Source organism: Sebastes umbrosus, chromosome 3 (assembly GCF_015220745.1).
Source record: "Sebastes umbrosus isolate fSebUmb1 chromosome 3, fSebUmb1.pri, whole genome shotgun sequence".
Taxonomy (NCBI): domain Eukaryota; kingdom Metazoa; phylum Chordata; class Actinopteri; order Perciformes; family Sebastidae; genus Sebastes; species Sebastes umbrosus.
Window position 1 is genome coordinate 10546062 of NC_051271.1, and position 23884 is coordinate 10569945.

General features: G+C 40.1%; 1 protein-coding gene across 6 annotated transcripts; it reads right to left on the reverse strand.

Moving 5' to 3' along the window:
- Positions 1-1661: 1661 nt before the first annotated feature.
- On the reverse strand, positions 1662-22371 carry LOC119485258 (circadian locomoter output cycles protein kaput-like). 6 transcript variants are annotated; one of them, XM_037764710.1, is made up of 24 exons: positions 22247-22371; positions 18887-18978; positions 18190-18342; positions 17591-17679; positions 16383-16442; positions 15826-15974; positions 15102-15193; positions 14083-14172; positions 13759-13879; positions 13058-13171; positions 12817-12935; positions 12622-12704; positions 11709-11815; positions 11452-11599; positions 11154-11229; positions 10576-10714; positions 10284-10381; positions 9921-10091; positions 8993-9151; positions 8115-8318; positions 6810-7003; positions 6066-6195; positions 5240-5374; positions 1662-5026 (listed from the first exon to the last, which is right to left on the reverse strand). In XM_037764710.1, exons 4-24 carry the CDS (start codon positions 17605-17607, stop codon positions 4742-4744), a joined length of 2691 nt encoding a protein of 896 aa, XP_037620638.1. In that variant the 5' UTR covers positions 17608-17679; positions 18190-18342; positions 18887-18978; positions 22247-22371; the 3' UTR covers positions 1662-4741. The 6 variants fall into 6 exon arrangements, with proteins under 6 accessions (XP_037620638.1, XP_037620637.1, XP_037620633.1 ...); XM_037764709.1 differs by having other exon boundaries at positions 5240-5371; positions 6810-7051; XM_037764705.1 differs by having other exon boundaries at positions 6810-7051.
- Between the last annotated feature and the right edge of the window lie 1513 nt (positions 22372-23884).

The window sequence follows — 23884 nt, forward strand, 5'->3', positions numbered from 1 at the left end:
GAAACAATTGTTCGTTCCGTTGCAACATCAGCGCCCACGTTTCCACAATTTTGGACTACTGCATGCCAGTAAAGCGTCCGCCGTACAAAAGTAAAACAAAATTATTTCTATTCTATTGTCATATTCTACCAAAACAGCCTGTGTTGAACAATAAAATATCATAAATATAATAAGCCTTTTCAGTCCAAAATGGCGGCAGCGGCTGTAGTTTCATCTCTTTGCTTCTTCACTCTTTGACAACGTTAACATGTTGATGTTTCGCAGGTATAGACCTTTTCATTGCCATTCTGTTGCTAGGGCAACAGCGTTGGTCCAAGTTTACTTCCTGTCAGCTACTGCATTAACAAACATTGCAACAGGAAATACAAAGGGGTCCATTTAGAATGATTATGTTGACAAGTTTGAAAAGGTCTATAATGTTTATCACGATGATCATTAGTTTAGCATTTTAGCATGTTAACATTTGTTATTTAGCACTAAACACTTTGGCTTCGTCCGAAATCGCATACTATGCACTACGTACTCAACATGCGTATCGTTCAACACACGTTTGTGTGAATAAACAGTAGTATGGATCTTTTCGGACGCACTGAGCAGTAATTTTCGTCGACACTTCCTGAGAGCCTCCTTGTGTAACCATGGTAACCCGTGCCAACCTCATGTGACCAAAACGACGGTTTGTGAGAATCAAAGTCTGAATTAATTTAAAATATATTACGTCTAGCAAAGTGAAATCTTATTCTCACAGTTAAATTAAAGCGTTATTGACGTTACAGAGCTTTCCGCCATAGTTATGAACGTTGTTGTTACTACAGTAATTTTCGTCGACACTTCCTGAGAGCCTCCTTGTGTAACCATGGTAACCCGTGCCAACCTCATGTGACCAAAACGACGGTTTGTGAGAATCAAAGTCTGAATTAATTTAAAATATATTACGTCTAGCAAAGTGAAATCTTATTCTCACAGTTAAATTAAAGCGTTATTGACGTTACAGAGCTTTCCGCCATAGTTATGAACGTTGTTGTTACTACATTGCAATGTGGTTTATTTATTTTTTAATTTTTTTATTTATTAATGCTGCCGTAGCGTCCAGCCGGCGTTGCATACTGTTAACATTTCACCTGAAATAGAATGCAATTTGCGTACTACTGGTTTCATACTAAGGTTTCGGACATACTAAAATATCTCACTTACTGTTTTAGCATACTAAATAGCATGTTAGGATGGAATCTTCGGATGCAACCTAAGTACAGCTCGGGCTGATGGGAGTGTTATTAGCTTTGCAGATATTTGGATGGTACAATTTGACCTGATTGTGTCGCTAGATGAAAAGTCAGGGGGAACACTAAACTTATTACAGTTAGGAGGAGATGAATGTCTGCACAAAACTTAATGGCAATTCATCCAATAGTTCTTGAGACATTTCACTCAAACCACAAATGTCATCCTCATGGTGGCACTAGAGGAAAAGATAGGGGATCACCGAAATCATTAGGATTCATGACATCTTTACAAAATTTCATGACAATCCATCCAACAGTTGTTGAAATATTTTAGTCTGGACCAAAGTGGTGGACTGACCCCGGATCACCCTGGATCTGCAATGGTAGCGTGGTTAATAACAGACTAAAACACACAAACAAACTTGCAGCAGACGTGTGTCACGTATAATATTTGCAACTGTTTTTATTTTCAAATTGACCAATAGGGGAGAGAGGGATTATAATAATAGCAAACATTTTGCTTCAAAATATTGATTATTATTACATTTGACTTTGGGGTAGATAAAAGGAGCACAGTTCAAGAGCAGAAGAAGGGATATACATACATACAGTACAGGTAAGCATAGCACCGTTTTACACTGAATACTGGTGTTTTTCACTTTGTGTATGTGTACAGTATTATACTAGGACTAGGACTCTTTAGAACCAGATTGTGTTGTGGAAATGTGATGTGTGTGGAGGGGAGGGGGGGCCTCGCCGTCTTGTCCTACACCTCATCTTTCAGCACCTTTTAAATTCTTTTTCCAACCAAAAATGATTGTTGCAAAAACAGAAACAGAAAGTTTGTAATGGTGAGTTTCTTTTACAATGCAAAGCCTGTAAATAAAATTGCATGTCTGATTCTATATGTGGATCCTTGTAGTGAGAAACATGATTTTCTTTCACACCCCTTGTTTTCCTTCATCACAAAGCCTGTCAAAGGTTCTCCATAATCAACAGTTACAACATCCATTAGTCTCTTTAAAACACCTTTACATTCTTTGGGCTGGGTATCAGTGACACAAACTATAAACATTACATCATTACCCTTTAGAGTGACGCCTTAAACACAAACTAGTCTATAGAGGATCTATATTTGTTATGTGATGGGTGGAAGACCTGGTTCAAATAGTAAGACCTCTCTTCTATTCCTTATTTGTGGACAAAGTCAAGAAGAGCATTTTGTCTCGGCTTAGTCGCACAATCTAAATTAAAAACATAAATCTCAGAGGGTTAACCATTTGAGACCGGTCTGATGTGTAGTTGCTGTGATAAGTGTTTGTTGAGCAGTCTGTCATTGTAAAACAATAACACTGCCCATCTTCTTTATAGCCTGACAGGTGACCAATGCTCTGCATTGCCTACCATCCATTCTTTTCCAGTCACACATCTGTTTCCATATGAAAATATAACGGGTTACAGTGACAGTAAACATGCATACAAACTCTCTCACTCTCTTTCTCTCACACGAACATGTATTCAAGTTGAGCTGTCCCACACACGAGCTTGCAGAATACTGAGCCCAACTGGAGAGGAAGTTTCTTGAATATTACAATTATTTCTTTATACTGCAACGCAAGAACTGATTGGCTATCGCCAGGGGAAACCAATGCTGACCCCCTGAGTGATACAAGAAGTAGGAGATGCTATATTCACACACACACACACACACACACACACTGAACTACACTCTGAGACAAAACAACACATTCTAAATGCTCCTTTGCCAACCATCACACTCCCTCCAATCCAAGGCGTTTTCTGTTTGATATGGCTTACGACTGTAGTAGAGGGGCTGAGCCCATACCCATCCATGCATTTGAAATGGACTGGGACCCAGCCCTGGTTATAACCAGAGACAAGTGAACTGAACTGCATGAGGGTTTCTGAGGCCTAGGAAGAGATAGAAGGATGAAACACTGACGATACAGAAGACCACGAGACAGTGAGTAGAAATGCAGGTTTGCTGGTACAAGGAAGTCAATCTATTCCAATCTGGGTGAATAGATGAAAATTATTTTTCTACATTTTCTACGGCATCATATCTTGTCCTCCTGCTCTTTACAAAAAAAAAGCCTTTTTTTACTGTCTTTGGAGAGTTCTCCCTTCATACTATTTTGATAAGGAAATAACAAGGAAGGCTCTAAGAGATTTAGGTCAAATTTGATTCAGTCGCCACACCCTTCACACTTCCTCCTCTGGTCTTTGCAGCATCACTGTTTAATCCTTCCTGGTCTGGTTCCAGACTGAGGCAGAAGCAAAAAACTTTCCACATTCCTGAGAATACAAGTACCATCCAGCAACTTCAAACCCTTACTAAGTCAATTATTGTAAGACACAAGGGGCAACAAGCACACGCACACACACACACACACACACACAACCAACCACAGACACTCTCATGCCCACTCATGCACACAAAGATTGTATTCCCAAAAACACACTAGCTCACAGAATCACACCACAGATTACAAACGACTAGGTCTTGACAGTGATTTACTGTACACAACCACATCAAGTGCTAAAGTTTCAGGAGGTTGAGGATATACTGTTTGTTACTTATAGGGCTCTCTGACTGTTAAAAAATAATCCCTACTATATACACACGCACTAACTTTATTTTGGGTAATATCTTGTTGGAAAATATATATACGCCTTTGAATAGTCTGCTCAAAATAAAAAAAACAAAAAACATAATTGACTACGTTATTGGCACTTGGAATCACTAAACCCGTTAGACGTACAGTGATCATTCTGCAAAGAATTCAGTTATACTGTGATCTAGTTTCTTGCCAAACATAATTTGTTATAAAGTTAAAAAGAGCCATTTTTGTCTCAGAGACACAGTGTTTAAAAACACAACTTCCACAAGAAAACCCAAGCCCAACCAAACTGACACAACTTTAAAGCCTTATTTGATTTTTTTTTTTTTTTAGAGAAGTGGGGAGAGAAGACTGAGAGAGCACGTCGTTGCTCCATCTTTGACCAGAAAACACTTGAACAAAAGTAAAAATCCATTTTTCAAAAGCGACTAATAAAAGCTTACACAGTTATTCTTTCCATGCAATCATATAAAATACTACATTTTCTTTTTCCTGTTAGGCTATATTGGATATTTACATGTTTTTTTGTATCATACAGTAAATCTGTACAAGGTCAGTCCACTTTGACAAACCTTCAAAAAAAGTCTGTTGTCACTGGGTTTCCACAGAGACTGGAGCCCCCTCACAGCTTCGCCTCTGGCGAAGGAGAGGGGGATTTTAATCCATCCTGTTGCCTAGTGACAATCTGTGGTGAGTTCCTCAAGGACTCACAGGCTTTCTTCTTTCCTATGATTCGTTTCTTTCAGATGGAGGAAGGGAGGGCAACGATTTTGGGGGAAAAGGAAGTTTGTGACAGCCACACGACCAAAACAAATGTACGCAGCAATCCCTTAAAATTCCCTGTGTGTTCCGACTGAACACGTTTTCCCCCAGACTTTACTGTGGTTGGCTGCTGACGCTGTCAGTCCTGTGTGATGACGGAGCTTTCTGCTGTTTCTGGGGCTGTGGTTTCAATTGCTGCTGGTGCCTCTGGTGGTGAGATTGTTGCTGCCGTTGCTGCTGCTGCTGCTGCTGTTGTTGTTGTTGCTGCTGCTGCTGCTGTTGTTGCTGCTGCGGTTGCTGTTGGTGTGTTGCCTGCGTGAAGGCGCCCTGTTGTTGTAGTGGGAACGCTGCCTGCAGAATTAGCTGGGTAGACTGGTTACTATGGAGAAGACGAGTGCCCTGACAGAAAAACAGTGCAAGATCATTAGAAAATGAAGCTGTTCTTTAATGTCAATAAAAACCTCTTCTCACATACAGTTTAAACTGATTCTATAAACAGTAGATATATTATTTCACTCATTACTCACTGCAGGATAAAGACACTTCATCAAAATAAAACATATGAATGACTTGATATTTTGTCAAGATGTCTCTTCTGCCCTCTACTGGTACCTGTAGGAATTGCTGTTGTTGCTGCTGCCCTTGCTGGCCACCCTGAGCGACTACAGTGGTCTGGTTTTGGCCGTCGGGCTGACCTTGGTTCGGTTGAGCCGGTTGCAGAGTCAGGGTCTGCGTTTGCCCTCCCTGCTGAATAGACACGGGAGTTAACACAGAACAACAAAGGGATGCAGTTATATGACTTAATCATATAAGAAATTAAGTTTCTTTTGGAATATTGTAGGCCATTTACTGCTTTAAGAGAGATCCATCACATTAGACAGACAAATGAAAATGGACGAAGTCTATTGTATAAGTAACAATAACAAAACTGCACCTGTTTAATTGACAAAAAAATCTAGTAGTCTTTGGACCAGTTAGTCTTTTGAGTCCTCTTTAGGCTTCAAGGACAAGACAAATGTTAAACAACTTCAAACAACTTTGTTTTAAAAATTCATAAAACATTTTGGGATTAATTTGAATCGATCTGTGATCTGCTTTCAGGCTTAGACTTTAAAATATTGCAGTTTTCTTTGCGTAGACTCCATTTTCATTACCTTCTTTTCATTGTCAAATATCAGCATCAAATACAAAACGTTTTTTCATTAAATAAAATGGGGAGATGCCGAGCAAACAAGCCAATTTTCCCCACCAATGCCATGGTTTTTATTGTATTTTATTCAATAGTTTCACACTATAACCACACTCTCTCAGCACTGAGCAGCTGGCTGGTTATGTGCTTCACACATGTTCGCTTAGATGGACTCTCTTTAGAGTAGATTTCTGGTCTAAGATACAGTTTCATTAGCTGCTCTATGACTCTTAACGGCTTTGTCCATACCTGTTGTCCACCAAAGGGGTTGTACGCAGTGACCACCTGTCCCATGAACATGGAGGTGGGCACCATGACGGCTCCACATGCCATTGGAGCCGTGACAAGCTTGGTAACTAGCTGCTGCCCCGCTGGGAACCTGGGGAGAGTGAAATGGAGGAAGGGGAAAAGAAACAGGAAGAAAAAATTAATTACAGTAACCATGAATTACACTAGATGTCTGCTTGGTTTCAGATGGGACTTCTGCTTACTAAGTAGCAGTACTTCACAAGGTTACAAGGTTCATTTATTTGTCATTTCATAACACAAGTTGCACAAAGAAATATAAGTTATAGCCCCTTCACGCTACACACACACAGAAGATTTATATAAATATTGAAAGAAACTTAGAATAGAATAAAATGAATTACACTCAAAATGTTGTACACGGCTTTGTTGAATACTTGATTCTGACTCGTCAATCCCGGCGTTCTACGGTCTGTTATTTCTTTATAGCAGACCGCTATGTATAACACGATTTTTGTGTCAAATTATTGATTTCTTAAGTAAGTAACCGTGTAATAAGCGGGATAATTTACAGCAAGCGGGTCATTGTTGTGAAATAACAAAAGACTGGCTCGCTGTACATTATTCCTTACACATAGAGTTACTTATATGCAGGACAAATCCTTCTATGCATATATACCTGGAGAGACTTTGGTTTAGTGGGAATGAGGGTAGTTTGAGTGTCAGTTTTGGTTGTTGTTGGCCTACCGGATCTGTCGGTCCTGTGTGAAGGTGGCCACTGCGGTGCCTTGCTGTGTGTTGGTCTGCGGCAGGCTGGTGCTGATCTGAAGCACGTTGGGCTGTCCTGGCTGGGAAATCATCATGGTGTTGTATAGTGGAGCAGATACAGAGCCTTGGGTCTGGGGCTGAGCCTGGGGAGGTTGCTGGGGCTGACGCTGGGGCTGCAGAGTGGTAATGTGGGGAAGGAGGGATGGACATGATATGAATTCCTTTAAAAACAAAGTAAACTGATTAAGGGTCTTTTTTGGTTGATTTTGCAGTATGAGGTATGTCGAATTTGAACATAGTTCTGCAGAGTCAACATGTCTGCCAGAAATCTCATTCACCAAAACAGTAACGTTAAAGAGTTGTTTGTATAGTTAGATAAATACGTACATAAAACACTGAAATGAGGCTTTTATTATTTGTCAGAAGTGTACAAAAATGACAGTATTTCCTTGACGGATTACCAAGCTCCTGGATGAATTATGAGAACAAGTGCCGGCTCGTTATAACGGCAGAACAGCGTGCTGCAGGACAGCTTTAAAGTAAGTCGCTACATCAATCCGTTACAGAGATATTATTAAAAGTATGAAGTGATTGCTTTTGCAAATGCAACTGGTGCGACCCCAGAGACCCCCAGAGAGTTAAATTGAAAAATTCACATTCTGCACATTGTTTTCATTCAGTGTCTACATAAAAGGTGGTGGACTAGAAGGTTGTGTTTACACCGCTTCAAGACTTGGAAAAAGCCTCATATCGACACTAATGGGTTACAGTATGCTTGTTTTTGATACATTATATACAAACATGAAGTGAAATGTGCTGCTTCGGTTTCCCTGGCTGTTTTAAATAAACAGTATTAATACATGACAAGATAACTTAGATCAACATTACTCAATAGTAGAGTACGGAGGGTGTCTCTAACCAAGGTAAATATGATGGTTTGTCCATTTTCACTGAGTTTTCTGGGAAGCCTCTCACATGATTAAACACCAACAGCATGCCCTGTGGCTCTTCCTGTCTTCTGAATTAGATGTAAACATTGCAACTTCTCAGAACAGTACTATGTTTGCGTAGTTTGTGAAATTCTCCACACAAATGACCAATAGTGTAAAAGGTTCACACAAGCTTAGTGTTCTAACAGCACCTTGACTATTGAGTACATAAATATTGTTGGACCTTTTCTATTAAAAGTTACAGATAATGCCAGTTTATCAGAGATTAAAAAACAAACGTTTTGTGTGATGTGTGATGTGTGTGTGTGTGTGCGTGTTTGTGTGTATGTCCCACCTGTGTGAGGGCATTGGTCTGCTGCTGCTGTAGGCTCTGTTGGGGGGGCGGTGCCTGCTGCTGGATGGTTAGCTGCTGAGTTCCTGAATGGACGGGGTTAATTGTTGTTTGCTGGACCTGACTGGTCAAAGTAGTTGTTTGCTGGACCGGCCCCACCTGGGGGAGTTGCACGTTCATCGCTCCACTTGGCTGCTGCAGCAACATCTGTTGGGATGGAAAAATTAGATGTCAGGCCACAGTGGTCTGTGTGTCTAGGTTTACACTGCATGCACATATTTTTGGACATCATTTGCCTTATCTAAACATGTGTTTATTTTTATAACAGAACAGAATGATTTGATGAGAGTAAATAATCTTTACAGGGTACACACTCAGCTAGTGATATTGCTGTTTCCTCTGAATAGAACAAAAATAATACATAATGCATGATTGTCATTGGGATCTAGGTCAGGCACAGCCAAGTAGAACACAACAGGAAAAGACAAAGCACGATAAACCTACTGATCTGTTAAAAAAGAAGAGAGGTTGCATGATAGTTTTGTTCAAATAATCAGCTTCCCAAATTTGGAAACATCATGGGGAGAAACCTGAATGCCACTGCTTTTCAAAAGGTAAGTATGCAATTATTCTGTGAGTAAAATGAACCCTTTCAGTAAACTGAAGTAGCTCTCTGGTTTGAATATAATTAGTTTTATTTTGCTGTAAAAAGGTCAGCACAGCAAGATAAAACAGATGTTACATCTGAGACAATAAACTATGGATTAAATTTAATAAATAGATAATGAGCAAACTCAACCTAAATTTAACTCCTATTTGTATGAAAAGGTTACATTTCACATTCTAAAATTCAGACATTCAGGTGTGCGTCTTCATCCTACCTGTATGCCCTGTCCCTGGACTCTCTGCAGCTGGTCTTGGATGTGTCTCAGCTCGTCCTGCTGCCGCTGGATGTTGGCTTGGATCAGTCTTGTCCTCTGTTCCAGCTGATCCTTTAGATGCTGCATGGCATTCACCTGCGCTGAGAACTCCATCACCGGCTGTGAGGAGAGAAAAAGAAGAGGTCACTTACTTAAGCAGTACTGCCTAATGCGTGCAGCTACTGATGTTCTAATGTTCATTACGAAACACTGGTGAATGGACATCCCAAAGTCCACAGTGGGGCAGCAGCTAATGATTATTTTATTACTGATTAGTCTGACTATTATTTCCTCGATTCATTGATTTATCATTTTGGCCTATAAATAGTCAAAAATATTGAAGAATCAAAGTTTCCCAGAGCCCAATGTGACGTCTTCAAATGTCTTTTTTTTTTTGTCCGACAAATTGTCCAAAACTTGAAGGCATGCAGTTTACTACCAAAGAATACATGGAAATCAAGCAATTATTAACCTTTAAGAACCAGGAACGACTGAATTTTTGGCATTTACACTGAAAAAAAACACTTACTCTATTAAAGGAACAGTGTGTAACATTTCGGGAGATCTGTTAGTAGAAATGGACTATAATATTCATAACTATGTTTTCATCAGTGTATAATCACCTGTATCTAAGAATTGTTGTGTTTCCTTTAGCCTAGAATGAGCCCTTCATATCTACATAGGGAGCGGGTCCTCTTCACGGAGTCCGCCATGATGCTCCACCATGTTGCTACAGTAGCCCAGAACGGACAAACCAAACACTACTGGCTCTAAAGAGATTAAACGATTAATCTATTGTTGATCTATTGAAAAATTAATCGACAAATTGCTCCAGCTCTACTCCACAGCACATTACGATGCCTAAGTGCTTAAGTACCACCATTCTCACCTGTACGTTTGTCTGTAGCTGCTGTGGTTGTTGTTGTTGTTGTTGTTGTTGTTGCTGTTGTTGTTGCTGTTGCTGTTGCTGTTGCTGTTGCTGCTGCTGCTGTTGCTGTTGCTGTTGCTGAGTGATCATCCCTACAGTTACACTCTGGTTTGTGGTCTGAGAGCTCATAGACTGCAAATAAACAGATAATCAAGAGAATTATGATAACTGAAGTATAAGAGTTTGTTGTATTATATTTTCTTAACCAAACAGCATTATAAAACAGCATTGAGTAATGAAATCCAATCTTTATTTTGCATTACTCGTGGTCACAATAATCAGTATCTGTCAAAACAAAAGTCCTAGTTTGCTATGTGTTCTCACCTGGCTGCTGATGGATGAGCGACGCTGTGATGTCATCTCCATGGTGGAGGCCACTGACTGCCGAGGAGGTGAGGCCGTGTCCATGTGTAGCTTGGAGGCTGTTGCCGCAGAAACAGAATTATTGATGAGTAAGAGTCATACTGCTGATGATATCGTATCATCTTACTGCAGAGCTTAAACTCCTAAACTGATGTGTCACTGACTCGTCTTTATAGAGCATTACGTCAGGGTATAACTATTTTATATTATTTATGTACATCTAACTGTGTGTGTGTGTGTGGCGTGTCCTTACAAGTGCAAGTGTTGTCAGAGACAGAGGACTTGCGAGAACTCCGTGAGGAGGTTGAGGCTGTTCGGCTGCGGTCAAATCGCTCCAGAGCCTCCTTAAGGCTGGACGTATTTAGCTGTGACTCTGAGCCAGAGTCCTGACTCTAAAAACAGAGAAGCAGAGGAAATATACACTTGACAGCCGATCCTTTAAAAATAAAAGTCAGACTGCATACAGGTGAAAATTACAGGGCTGATGGGTAAATGAGCAAAGGATCATTCACAGTGGGCAAATTTGGGGGCTTTATTTTGTGATCCTTTCAACATATTTAATAATATGATGGCTCTTAATAGGGCTAAATAAATTATTTTGTATATTTAATACATTGTCACAAGGCAATTTCAGAAAATCAAGTAGTTCAATTACACGACTAAGTTTAATTTTGTTACTCAGGCTTAAAGAACAAAACTACAAATTCAACCACAATGTTTTTTTTAACAATTTGTCCTCCATACTTGATATATTGTGATACCTTTAATTATTGGGCTCATGCATTGATGAAAACAGAGGAGTATAGACCATTTCTAGGTGTAATTTCTCACCTTATTTGCAGTAACTTCTGGGATAGCCTCCTCAATGCCCAGCTCTCTGCGCTGTTCTGCCCTCACCTCTGCATAGCTGCATTTTAGAGAAAAAAGAAGATTTTATGGGACAAGACAAGCAGGAAGGTGGTGTGCATCAGAGATGTGAAGAACATTTAGAAATGCTGTGTCACCAACAGATCATAGAAGTGCATATGAGGAGCTGTTTATTATCACAGGCTCTTAACAATGGTATGGAAATGAACAGAACAAACAATCTCTGTACCATCAGTAAACAGGTAGAGGGAGGCTGCAGTACCTGACTACTGTGTGCGTACAGACAATAAACTCAGGTCGGGAGTTCCACTGGTGATAGGTGATGTAGTAGTGCGTCTGAAGCCAGATCCACTGTTGACCTTTAGTCAGGAAACGATAGTAGCAAGACTTCCCTTTACCGTACTGCATCACTGAACAGGAGAGAGAAAGAGGCAGACAAGAGCAGAGTTGTCAGAAACAACGAGCAGACGGGGGCTTTTACAAAAAAAAAAAAAAAAGAGTGTAAATACGAGCCCTCACAGTGTTCGTGACACTTGGCTAGTGTCTCTAGGTCGTCCACATGGTAATAGTCGTACCCCGATGTTCCCAGAACCTCGAAAGGCAGGTATCCTATGATAGGTGGAGCTCTGAAAAGGAGAAATGGCATCATTATCAAATCGAAGAAAAGAAGGTAGGCTTCACAAAGTCCTAGAGGGAGAAAGTGACCTGGACCAACTGGGTGCTCTTAGCTTTCAGTAAAGTGTATCCAAAGAGGACAAACTTGATGTGGCTAAAAGGTACACATCTCAAAGAAATTAGTATTATGTAAATGTAACGGTCGTGTTATGCTTGAAGAGAATCATACGAAATGTTGGGTTCTGTCTGAAAGGGACGGAGACGGAACGGGGGGACAGAGTTGTTCCGCCGCTCAGCTGGCAGTGGAGACAAAGCCGAGCCGATGTGTGTGTGAAAGAGACAGCCGGCACGGCAGGACTACATGCACACACGAATCAGACACCGACGCTGTTGTCTTTAACGTCACGACCCTTCTGCTCCCGCGATGCCGGCGTGCTGTCTAAAAATCACACACCAGAGCGGCATTTTGTTTATTTGTTGGCCATTGTTTAAATATGGTGATAGCAGCACACATTTTCCAGACAGTCTCTCCCTGAAGTCACTTACAGTGTTTCACTTGGTTGTTCACATGAAAAGTGACAGAGATAGTTGTGTGAAGAATGAAAAAAAGAGAGCTTGAGAAGTTAAAACCCTGGCTCCTTTCACTTCCACAAAGCTGGCTAATCACGGTGTGAATGACAGATTTCGTAAATTTACAGAAATGGTTACAGACCACCCCCCCCCAATCAGACATCAGGAAAGTGCAACCATATGCCAAGCATTTCTGAGTGTACTGGTAGCTTAAGTGTGCAATGCACAATTAAATGTGTGTGTTTACCTATGGTCTAAGAAGAGGAACTTCCATTCTAGACTGTGCCTAGAGGTGAATTCTTCATTGGGCTCCTCCACTGTACACATCTCCTATGAATACAAAAACAACAGAAGAGAGAAGGTATATTAGATAAAATGATTAATTAATGACTCAGTGTGATTTTACTTTTATGTGCGAGTGTGTGTGTGTGTCTAAGTCTACCTTGATAAACTGAGGTTTGGCCAGGCGAACAGTGGCTACGAAGCACACCTGGTCATCGAACGCAGGTTGTAGTGACCGCTGTAACACCCCTGCTAGACCATTCCTCCCTGCGTTGGGAACTGCACAACACAGAGCAGAGTTTGCCATTGAAGGAAGGAATATACAGAATTCCTTAACTTCTACTTAAAATGAGCTTTACACAGATTGCCGTGATGAATGCTATTTACTGTAAGTGACATACCATTGTTGAGTGACTTGAAGTTGCCAATGAACTTTACATATTCGTAGATAGGCGATTCTTTGGGGTCAATGGTCCCTCGCAGCATATGGCAGCAGAACTCCATGTGGTTCTTAGCTGGAGTAAAAAGAAAAAAAAAATACAAAGTTAGGTCAAAAGTACAACTGTTGTAACATCCAGTAAACACATTGTTCATGTCTTTAAATGTTTCATGGTGCTGTAAGGAAATCAAGACAAAGCAGTGATAATGATGCCTGAGCATCATGCAAAAAATACACCAGTATTTTCAGACTTTTATTTGAGCTATTCCAGTCTGAGGATATGGCTCACGGCTATAATCATTTTATATCTGCCAAATCGCTTCCTTATCGACAAGACAAACAGGACAGAATTTAAACTAAACTAACAAAATTATCTACAGAAATATATGTAATAAGGTTTAATATAGTCACTAGGATGAATATGGGTTTCTAGTTATTTTGTTTCCGTATCATTTTCTTTGGATATTAAGGCCCAAACACACATTTGTATGACTTTAAAACTCAGATAACAGCCGCAAGCTGTGCATCGTGAAATTCACAAGTAAATATTAAACTGAATGATATTCCCATTTAACCGCCGAACACACTATTCAGTACAGTGTTATTGGATAATGTTGAAACAAGCAGCAAGTATGGGGTAATATGATTTGGGGTGTTACTGACTCTTCAGGTAATCGGAGCTAAGGTTCTCGTGGTCGGTGGGGTGCGTGGACAGAGCCTTGTACACATCAGAGTGTTCCCCAATTGGCAGGAAGTTTAACAGGTTCTGGTCCACCAAGTCCGTCTGAGGAACACAGATACATACATGCATGGGAAAACAAACAAAAATCAGAAGAATGGCCAAACCTGTTTTTCAGCACACACACACAAGTCATCCTAGCATGGTTAATCTGAGCTATTCACACAAAAAACCTGGTTAAAGGTTGTTCTACAATACAGTGGATGACTAATACATACCAGTCAAAAGAAAGAACCCATGTTACTCACCGGTAGGTGTTCTAGTAGTGAGGTGACACTCTCCGAGACGTAGAGGATGTTCCCGTCAGTCATTATTGCTATAAAGAACCCATCAAGAGCCTGATAATGCAAGACAAGATAAAAGAGAAAACCCGTGAATGTTGTTCTACAGCTGTAGAAGTAAAAGGCTGTCATCAATTTGTTTTTTGTTAAATATCAGTAAAATAAACAATGAGTCAAATCTGTTGAAATAATACAGCAGTTTTTGTTTTCAACTTCTAGAAATAAAATTTGAATTCAATTGGATTTGTTGAGGTGAATTAAAATTAATCTTGAACCTGGTCCTGAAAAAACCTACAAGATTAAAATAATAGGGGTGGGCGCCTGGTTAGCTCAGTTGGTTGAGCGGGCGCCCATGTAACAAGGCTCAGTCCTGACTGCGGTGGCCCTTGTTCGAATCCGGCCTGTGACCCTTTCCGCATCTACTCTCTCTCTCTCCCCCTTTCCAAGACTCTATCCACTGTCCTGTCAATAAAAAAAATGCTAAAAAAATAACTTAAAAAAATAATAGGGGTGGGAATCACCAGAGATACAGAAAAATGTTGCAATATGCTGAGTGTTACAATAAGATAAATTGCGATTTATTAGCTTTTTTCAACTGCAAATTATGCAGTTTACCAACATTTGTTTTATGTAATTAGTGGTTTTCACTCTGTTCATCTCAGAGTTTTCATTCACATATCTTGGAGGTCAGAGGCCTTTGAAAATGGCCATGCCAGTATTTCCTCGCCAAAATTTAGCTTAACTTTGTAGTGTTATTTAGCGTTCCTCTAAGCTAACATGATATGGTTGGTACCAATCGATTCCTTAAGTTTTCTAGTTTCATATGATACCAGTATCTTCAGTTTAGCTTTAAGACTGAACCCGCTACAACCGGTACAATGTTGGCATGCTATGCTGAATAGATTTTTTTTCCCCACCTCTATAAAATAACAGTGGATATGACACCTAACAGACAGGATTACAGTACAACACGTGTGATTTCTGACCTCCAGCATGAGCTGGGTGAACTCCTCATTGCTAAGAAACGGAGGCTTCCAGTCCTGCCTGATCTCACTCGACTCCGACTGGGCTGCGATCTCTGGTGGAGGAAACAGAAAGAAAAAAAAATTGAATTTTTGAAAAGAAAAATCAAGTCTTTCAGGAAAAATGTCAAGTAAGGAAAACACAATGTGGTAACAGGACATACAGTTAAAGAAACAACACAAAAAGAAAGCAGCATGGTACAAAGATGTATTGATAGTACAGGGCTCAGAGTGACAACAAGGCACTTAAACAGAACAAGAGATAACACAGTTCACCAGTGAAGAGGCAGCTGAGTAAATGATCATGCACGGCAGTGATAAGAGCTAGGATTAAAAAGAATAGTAACACATGCGCAATGATTAAATGTTTCAGATTCAAGAGAATCACAGTATTCAAGTGGTGATCAAATAAGATTATGAGGGGAAACAGAGTAGAGGATGGAGGTGTAAAGTAGCTCAACCACAGAAAAGGCAGTCATTAAAGTATGGTATAATTATTAATCATAGCACATTAAGTCAACTATACGCAGTTGAAAGGTTCAAAATAATTAATTACACTTCACAGGTACAATACCCATGCCTCTGTGTAATAAGCTCTAGTAATGAGAGTAAACATGCACAGACAACAGTGTGCACAAAAACAACTAAATATAGAACAAGAAGTGTCCACCCTGTGACGTGCCCTGACCTTTGTGTTTACACAGGAAGTCGATGCTTTTCTGCAGGATGGTGGACTTGTCCATCTTCCTGGTGTTGCCCGGCAACATGGTGCCGAGTTCCTTGATGAGGACATTGAACTGGTCTCTCCGTTTCTTCTCAGACTTGTTACGGGACACACTACAATCAAAACCACAATTTAGATGTTAAATGTCATGCAGTCATAGTTTATTTTTTGACAAACATTTTAAAGAGATCTTTGTTCTGCTTTTTGTCCAAATTCAGCGTTTTGACACAGAGAAAAAAAATGACTGAAAATAAGCAGTTGTAGCCTTTTTGTCATGTTAGAAGTTAAGACATTATGGCTGCTGTGTACGGTATGCCACAGTCAGTTTAGACATGGTCTATTCTCTACAGGAGCTAAAAATATACTCATCTTTAAATGTGTTTCAAGCTGTACGTAGGTCTGGTCAAGACACAATCCTTTACAAACCATATGATGTTTTATGAAAAGGATTGGTGTATTAATATTTAACACATACTACAAGTAGCATCACTCTAGCGTGTTCATCTTTACATCTTGCTTACCGTTTTGCTTTGTCCTTTTCATCTTCTTCCATCAACCCATCAAAGATGCTACAATCATCCCTACAGGAGAGCAACATATTCACAGTTTTTTCCCATCTCACTTTATGTTTTCCTGTGTGTGAACGTTTGTTGGCAGTTTGAAAGCAGATACGTATTGTTAATAATAGAGAATGATGGATGTTGCTTAATGAGAAGATTCCTACATGCCAGGAGCAGGTTTATTTTTGGGGCACACAAAAAAAGAGAGGGAGACAGAGAGAGAGAGAGAGAGAGAGAGAGAGAGAGAGAAGGAATGTGTTGTGCTTGCCAGGAACATTACAAATGCATTTGTGAAACAGGGCGTATTCTTGTATACATTTTGATGAATGTGGGTCAATACAAATACTTTCATTTGTACCAACCTATATCTGGAGCTATCATTTAATATCTTTAAAAATTGACTACTTTCATGCCAAAAAGGCAAGAAATCGCTTTTTTCTAAAGATTTGTATTGTGGCACGGCACTTCATAATAACAATAACAATAATCATAATTATAATTAATACCAGCCATGACAGTGACGCTGGTATTGTTTTCACCTTGTGAACCTGTGTGTGTCATCATGGAAAAATGTTTGTCCTGGTGACACCTACTAGCGGGTACAACCACAAAAGTAGTTTAGAGTACTTCCTTTGCCAGTTGTTTATATTTCTGTTTATATATATCAGTGGACAGATTTTGTCACCACAATAGCGTCGCAACTGTGCAAGATGCAGTCACAAAACTTTGTCTGTCTAGTTGAGATCATAATGAAGGCAGAGTTCGAAGATGGGTGTAGTCTGAGCAAGGGCGCCCGAAGTAGGGGGGTAGGAAGTTGGGAAGGGGCTATTGGTCCCCCACTTTACGCCCTGGCCTAATTTTGGCATAGCAGCTGGTGTGATTCCATTGCTAGATCGTCTCAAGTTATCATTATCGTTATTGTTGTTATTATTATTATTATAAATTAGGAGCATTTCATTAATTAACATAAACACCGTTCTGGGCTTAATTTTTTTTGCAAAGCTATATATATATATATATACATATAAATATGTATATATATATATGAACATATTTGTTGTACTTAACATGCTTGTGCTCAATGCATGCATAGTCTGTGTATGAATATAATTTATGATTTACATATTGTGTGTGCGTGTGTGTGTGTGCATGCGTGTGTTGCAGTATACCCTATGCTTGATGTCATGGTGGCTGCTGATCAGGGCTGTGGCTGCAGTGATTTGCTCTTTAGGCGTGAGGTAGGCATTTGGAAGACCACCTGGACAGAAAGAAAAACAAGTATTTTATTAGCTCAAGTGCCCCTTATGATTTAAATTTGGCAATTCCGTGGACTAAAAACATGATTGAATGTTTTGACACACAGCGTACTGCAGTAATGTGAACAGACCAAGCTTAAATAATTATGTAAACTTGATAGAAATCCTTGCTGATACAGTAAATGCAATAAGTAAATAAAAAATCTATGTATGTGTTTAAACAGCCAGGCATGTTTAATGTTTTGAATATGTTTTTTCACCCAGTGTGTCATTCTCCAACACTAATCATAATTATCAGCATTCCCACAGGGTTCAGATAACTGGCTTACTAGGGTGGCTCCTTTTATACTTCAATATACAAAAGACTGTTTTTTTAGAGTGAACTTGGCTGAATCCTGATATCAAAGCACAAATGTGAGAAAAATACTTTATTTGTGTAGTCTATGTTGCAACATGTTAAAAGAGGCAAAACCAAACTTAAATGTGTTTGTGTGTGTATGGTGACTTCTCACCCCAATGCAGCTTATGCACGTGGTCAGTTAATGTCTTGTCTCAGGGGTCGTAGAATGGGTTTGAGGTCAAAGCTATGGTCAAAACTGCCGTTGAGGTCATTGGGGTCAGGAGAGGGCAACAGACCATGGGAAAGACATGATGATCAACCAAACCTGCAGGAGAAATCAGAGCAGAAAACTAGGGGTCATGAGGGGTCATTAGGTCAATTTGAGGGCAACTTTAAGCAATTTTCCATCTTTACTGCCGTAGTGAAGAAATTCACTGTCAGAACGACAGGTTACCAGCCAGTGTGGTAGATCACCTTTCCTGATTTATCAACTTTTTACTTATCAACAATTTTACTGTTTCTTTAACCAATTTTACAATGTGTCATTTAGCATATATTAAATTGGACCCTGCTTCAAAAATGGACAGCTGCTTCCAATTAATACTGTCTGACTTTCTAAACAACTTACTAATAAACTAACTAACATATAGCTAATGAAACAGATTCTATGAAGTAAGACTGTTGAAAGGTCTTGACATTCCAATTCTTGCGGAACAGAGTCTTTTAAGTGCAAATAACGTACATCAGTGCAGCGGGGAAACCCTGGAATAAATCAATCATTATGCTTACATTATTAGCACTTCAGACACTCTTTTGGAGCACAGTGACCCAGTTATGAAAAAGTGGTGATTAAGTATTTTTCAACTTACTTTCTGGAATGTCTCTTTGAAGGCAAAACTAGCTGTTTTCAATCCTATCCTTCCAGGCACTGACTAATCTTCATGCGTGAGCCACACCTCACCTGCAACACAAAGAAACCATACTCACTCAAAAACACACCAAGGGGCCTCTGTTCACTATTTACCATGCATGCAAATTCTAGAGGCCAACAAGGAAAATAAATATCAGTTGCTTCAATTTAAAAACAAGAAATTAGGGCTACAACCACGTAACAAAGTGTATCCGACCAGACTAAAAGATATTCATAATACCATATATTACAATACATATACTATTAGGGCTGCTGATGAAACTGATGACTATTTTTATTAGAAGTTAATCTGCCAATTATTTTTGTAAACAGTCTAATAATGTCAAAGCAGACCCAACACCAATCAGACAACATGCCATCACTGTGTCCCAATGACCTAATAAGAGCTGTAAGATATGACAGGGAGGGTACAGTAAAAACCTATGGATAATATCATCACCCTGCTAAAGAATATTTATTGCACTAATTTTAGTGGGAGAGCATTGTGTGAAACCATCTTAAGGACCCCTATGTTTCTCTACTGTGGGAAGCACTGGCCTGACCTACAGACATGTATTCCTGATGGCCAGTAAGTGAAGCCTAATTAGACTGAGCTTCTTCTTCATTGGACGATTCTGCCCCACTGTACACTCAATGAATAAACACCGATATTAACAACATGGTCCACGTTTATGCAGTCGACCCAAATACAGAAATACAGCAAATCATCACAATTGAGAAGCTGTAACTAGGGTAAAGCTGGCATTTTTGCTTGAAAAAATTATATGATTGTTTTTATGTCTGTGTAAACAGTCTAACAATGTCAAAGCAGACCCTAATAACACCAATCAGACAACATGCCACCACTGTGTCCCAATGATCTAATAAGAGCTGTAAGATATGACAGGGAGGCCAGAGAGGGTACAGTAAAACCTATGGATAACATTAACAATGTCAGAAAATAGTGAAAAATGCCCATCACATTTTCCCACAGCCCCAAGGTGGCATCTTCAAAGAGCTTAAAACTTAAATATCCATACTACTATCACATAAGATAAAGAAAGGCAGCAAATCATCACATTGAGAAGCTGTAACTAGGGTAAAGCTGGCATTTTTGTGAATATGTGAATGTGAATATGTTGTTTTTATGTCAAGCAGACCAGACACCAATCAAACAACATGCCACCACTGTAACCCAATGACCTAATAACAGCATTTTGCTGTAAAATATGACAGGGAGGCCAGAGAGGGTACAGTAAAAACCTATGGATAACATTATCACCCTGCTAGAGTTTTTATATTAGTGGGAGAGCATTGTGTTAGACCATCTTAAGGACCCCTATGTGTCTCTACTGTGGGAAAGCACTGGCCTGACCTACAGACATGTATTCCTGATGGCCAGTAAGTGAAGCCTCATTAGACTGAGCTTCTTCTTCATTGGACGATTCTGCCCCACTGTACACTCAATGAATAAACACCGATATTAACAATATGTTCCACGTTTATGCAGTCGACCCAAATACAGAAATACAGCAAATCATCACAATTGAGAAGCTGTAACTAGGGTAAAGCTGGCATTTTTTGCTTGAAAAATTATATGATTGTTATTACGTCTTTGTAAACAATGTCAAAGCAGACCCAACACCAATCAGACAACATGCCACCACAGAGTCCCAATGACCTAATAAGAGCATTTTGCTGTAAGACAGGGTACAGTAAAACCTATGGATAACATTATCACCCTGCTAGAGTATTTATATTAGTGGGAGAGCATTGTGTTAAACCATCTTGTGTCTCTACTGTGGGGAAGCACTGGCCTGACCTACAGACATGTATTCCTGATGGCCAGTAAGTGAAGCCTCATTACACTGAGCTTCTTCTTCATTGGACGCTTCTGACCCACTGTACACTCAATGAATAAACACCGATATTAACAATATGTTCCACGTTTATGCAGTCGACCCAAATACAGAAATACAGCAAATCATCACAATTAAGAAGCTGTAACTAGGGTAAACCTGGCATTTTTTTGCTTGAAAAATTATATGATTGTTATTACGTCTTTGTAAACAATGTCAAAGCATTGACATTGACATATGTCAGTGTAAACAGTCTAACAATGTCAAAGCATTGACATTGACATATGTCAGTGTAAACAGTCTAACAATGTCAAAGCAGACCTAATAACACCAATCAGACAACATGCCACCACTGTGTCCCAATGACCTAATAAGAGCATTTTGCTGTAAGACAGGGTACAGTAAAACCTATGGATAACATTATCACCCTGCTAGAGTATTTATATTAGTGGGAGAGCATTGTGTTAAACCATCTTGTGTCTCTACTGTGGGGAAGCACTGGCCTGACCTACAGACATGTATTCCTGATGGCCAGTAAGTGAAGCCTCATTAGACTGAGCTTCTTCTTCATTGGACGCTTCTGACCCACTGTACACTCAATGAATAAACACCGATATTAACAATATGCTCCATGATTATGCAGTCTAACCCAAACCAAACAATTAAGCTATCAGATATATACACAATAACAATTTCAATATACCATTTTTTGGTGCCACAGGTGTTCGTTATACAACCAACCGAGAAAGAGAGAGAGCTAGCAGGCTAACTAAGCTGGCTAACCGAAGAAAACTGCCCTTTTAACCCAGAGATTTAAACGCTCTTTAACTGACCCCGTTTCCTCTCACGCTTACCACTCACAAGTACTGACACACTTTCTGACAAGGTAACGCGTTTTTTGTGAAATAAACGGGAAGAAATATCAGCCAATATCACGGTAAAAGAAGCTGTTAACCGAGCATCAGCCTCTCGAGCTGTCACGCAAACAAACCAACTGACATTGGATTGAAAAATAACCGTTGGTGCTCAAAACAGCGTGAGCCGTTAAAAGCCTTTTAAAAAACATAACCGTTGTTGCTCAAAAACAAGCCGTTACAAACATAACCGTTGGCCGCGGAGAAGAAGAAGAAACGATGGTGGAAACATTTTTCGCGGCAGTACAGTGTATGTACACACACACACACACACTCTCACGGTTCCCCCGGGCACACACGTACACACACATCACTACACGCATCGCCCACTCGTACACATACACACTAACTGCTCTGAATGTGGGTCACTGGGCCTTGCTCGAGCTCGAGCGGTGCGGAAACGAGTCCCGAAGCCTCCTCCGCGCTCTGCAGTCCAAACCGAAGCGTTTCCACAACAACCGTTTACCGGACCACCACCACAACGGCTGGTGCTATGTTATTAACACCACCGCTTTGCTTTGGCTATGCATTAACAAATCCCCTTACCTTAGTCGACAGCAGCCTCCGTGTTTGTTGCATCGAGTCGGTGGGGGCCAGGCAGGAGGACTCCGCCGGGTTGAGGGAGAAAAACAGGAGGCCTACTTCATATTAACTGACGTACAGTCATGCGCAATGGAGACAGTAGGGCGCACTATTTTGCAAGTACAGTATAGCTGGTAAGAAGTAAATGGGGGGATTCACTGACTGTATTCGAAACCGCATACTGCATACTACTGAGGAGCGCAGTATGCAGTATACAGTACATACTGCATACTGCGCTCCTCAGTAGTATGCACTATGTGACAGTTAAAGTGATGCATTTAGCAGTATGCTAGACGAGGCTTAAGCCTTTAAACCAGCTCTTAAAGCACAGGACAAAAAACAAACTTGTACCACTATTACAATATTATCAAAAAATACAACTTTGATTTTGTTGTTTATGTTATGCTTATATAAAATATTGATCCACAACATTTACTTTACTCAAACTGCTTTTTCAGTTACAGCAAAAAAAAAAAAGTGGACTGATCTCCCTCCAGATATTAGAGAAATGTTAAAAAAGTGTCATGTTGTCTCATCAGGAATCTCTCTGCCCCGTCAGAAGCTGCTCTTTCTCTCGCCACTCTGCTGCTCTGCAGCCGCTCTGTGAGCGCCACTGGCCGGCTCTCCAGCGAGCTACGCCCGCGGGCGATTGTGGAGCTTTTTAACTCGAAAAAAGGCAAATAAACACAGGTTCCTGTTAATTTATAATGCACATCTGTGTTGTGATATTTAAACAAACTATCCGTCAACAAGGAAATAAAAGCCTCTTGTGTACGAGGCCGGAGTGAGCTCCAGCAGCTCATAGCGGTCTCTGAGCGTGACTACCCGGCTTGCTGGCAGCGACCCGGGCAGGCGCTCGCTGGCTGTCACGGTATTCTGTGGAGCTTCTAAACTCCGACAACGGTGGAACAAATGTTCGATTCGCCATCTAACTTTGTAAAACTGCCGATATTAATAATCTACACAGTTGATTTCTCGCCTCAAAAACTTTCAGAAGTGAATTTAGTGTTGAAATAGCTACAAAAAACGTAAAAAACAGCAGCTTCTGGCTGCTGTTTTTTACCCGTAGCCTGTGCGGTTCCAGCGCTTTGCATTGTGGGATACAGCAGGCGAGATAGACTGGTCCGATGCAGACTGGAGAATTTTTCCAAATCAGTACGTCATCCGGGTATTTTTGGCATACTGTAGATTTTGCTTTTGTTCGCATACTGCATACTACATACTACATTTTGGCCAAATCAGTACGTACTACTAGTATAGTATGCGGTTTCGAATACAGCCACTGAGTGATCTTCAGAGGGGCAAATAATGACCCCGCGTGTTGTTGTTGTGGTATTTACCTGCCTGATTAGTCCACTCTCATGTGTAGTTTTTGATATGATATAGAGAATAAGTGTGAACATGTCACAGCCTAAGAGACAACAATACATAATAGATGTAACTCACACTCTGCCTTTTATTTATTCCTCTACTTCATGTTTTGTTTTTACATTTATCCTTTGATATTGCAATATATTGTTATTAATTGTTTTTTATTTGTTTGTTTGTTTTATTGACACAACAAACATTAATAACTTCTTTATTGTATTTTTCTTCCATTTA

What these genes read in the sequence shown, in the direction of transcription:
- LOC119485258 (XM_037764705.1), bottom strand. An exon ending in CTCTGACAACACTTGCACTT is followed by an intron (nt 10,382 to 10,575) that starts GTAAGGACACGC and finishes CTGCGGCAACAG; the next exon opens with CCTCCAAGCTACACATGGAC. An exon ending in AGACCAATGCCCTCACACAG is followed by an intron (nt 7,052 to 8,114) that starts GTGGGACATACA and finishes TTGTTTTTAAAG; the next exon opens with GAATTCATATCATGTCCATC.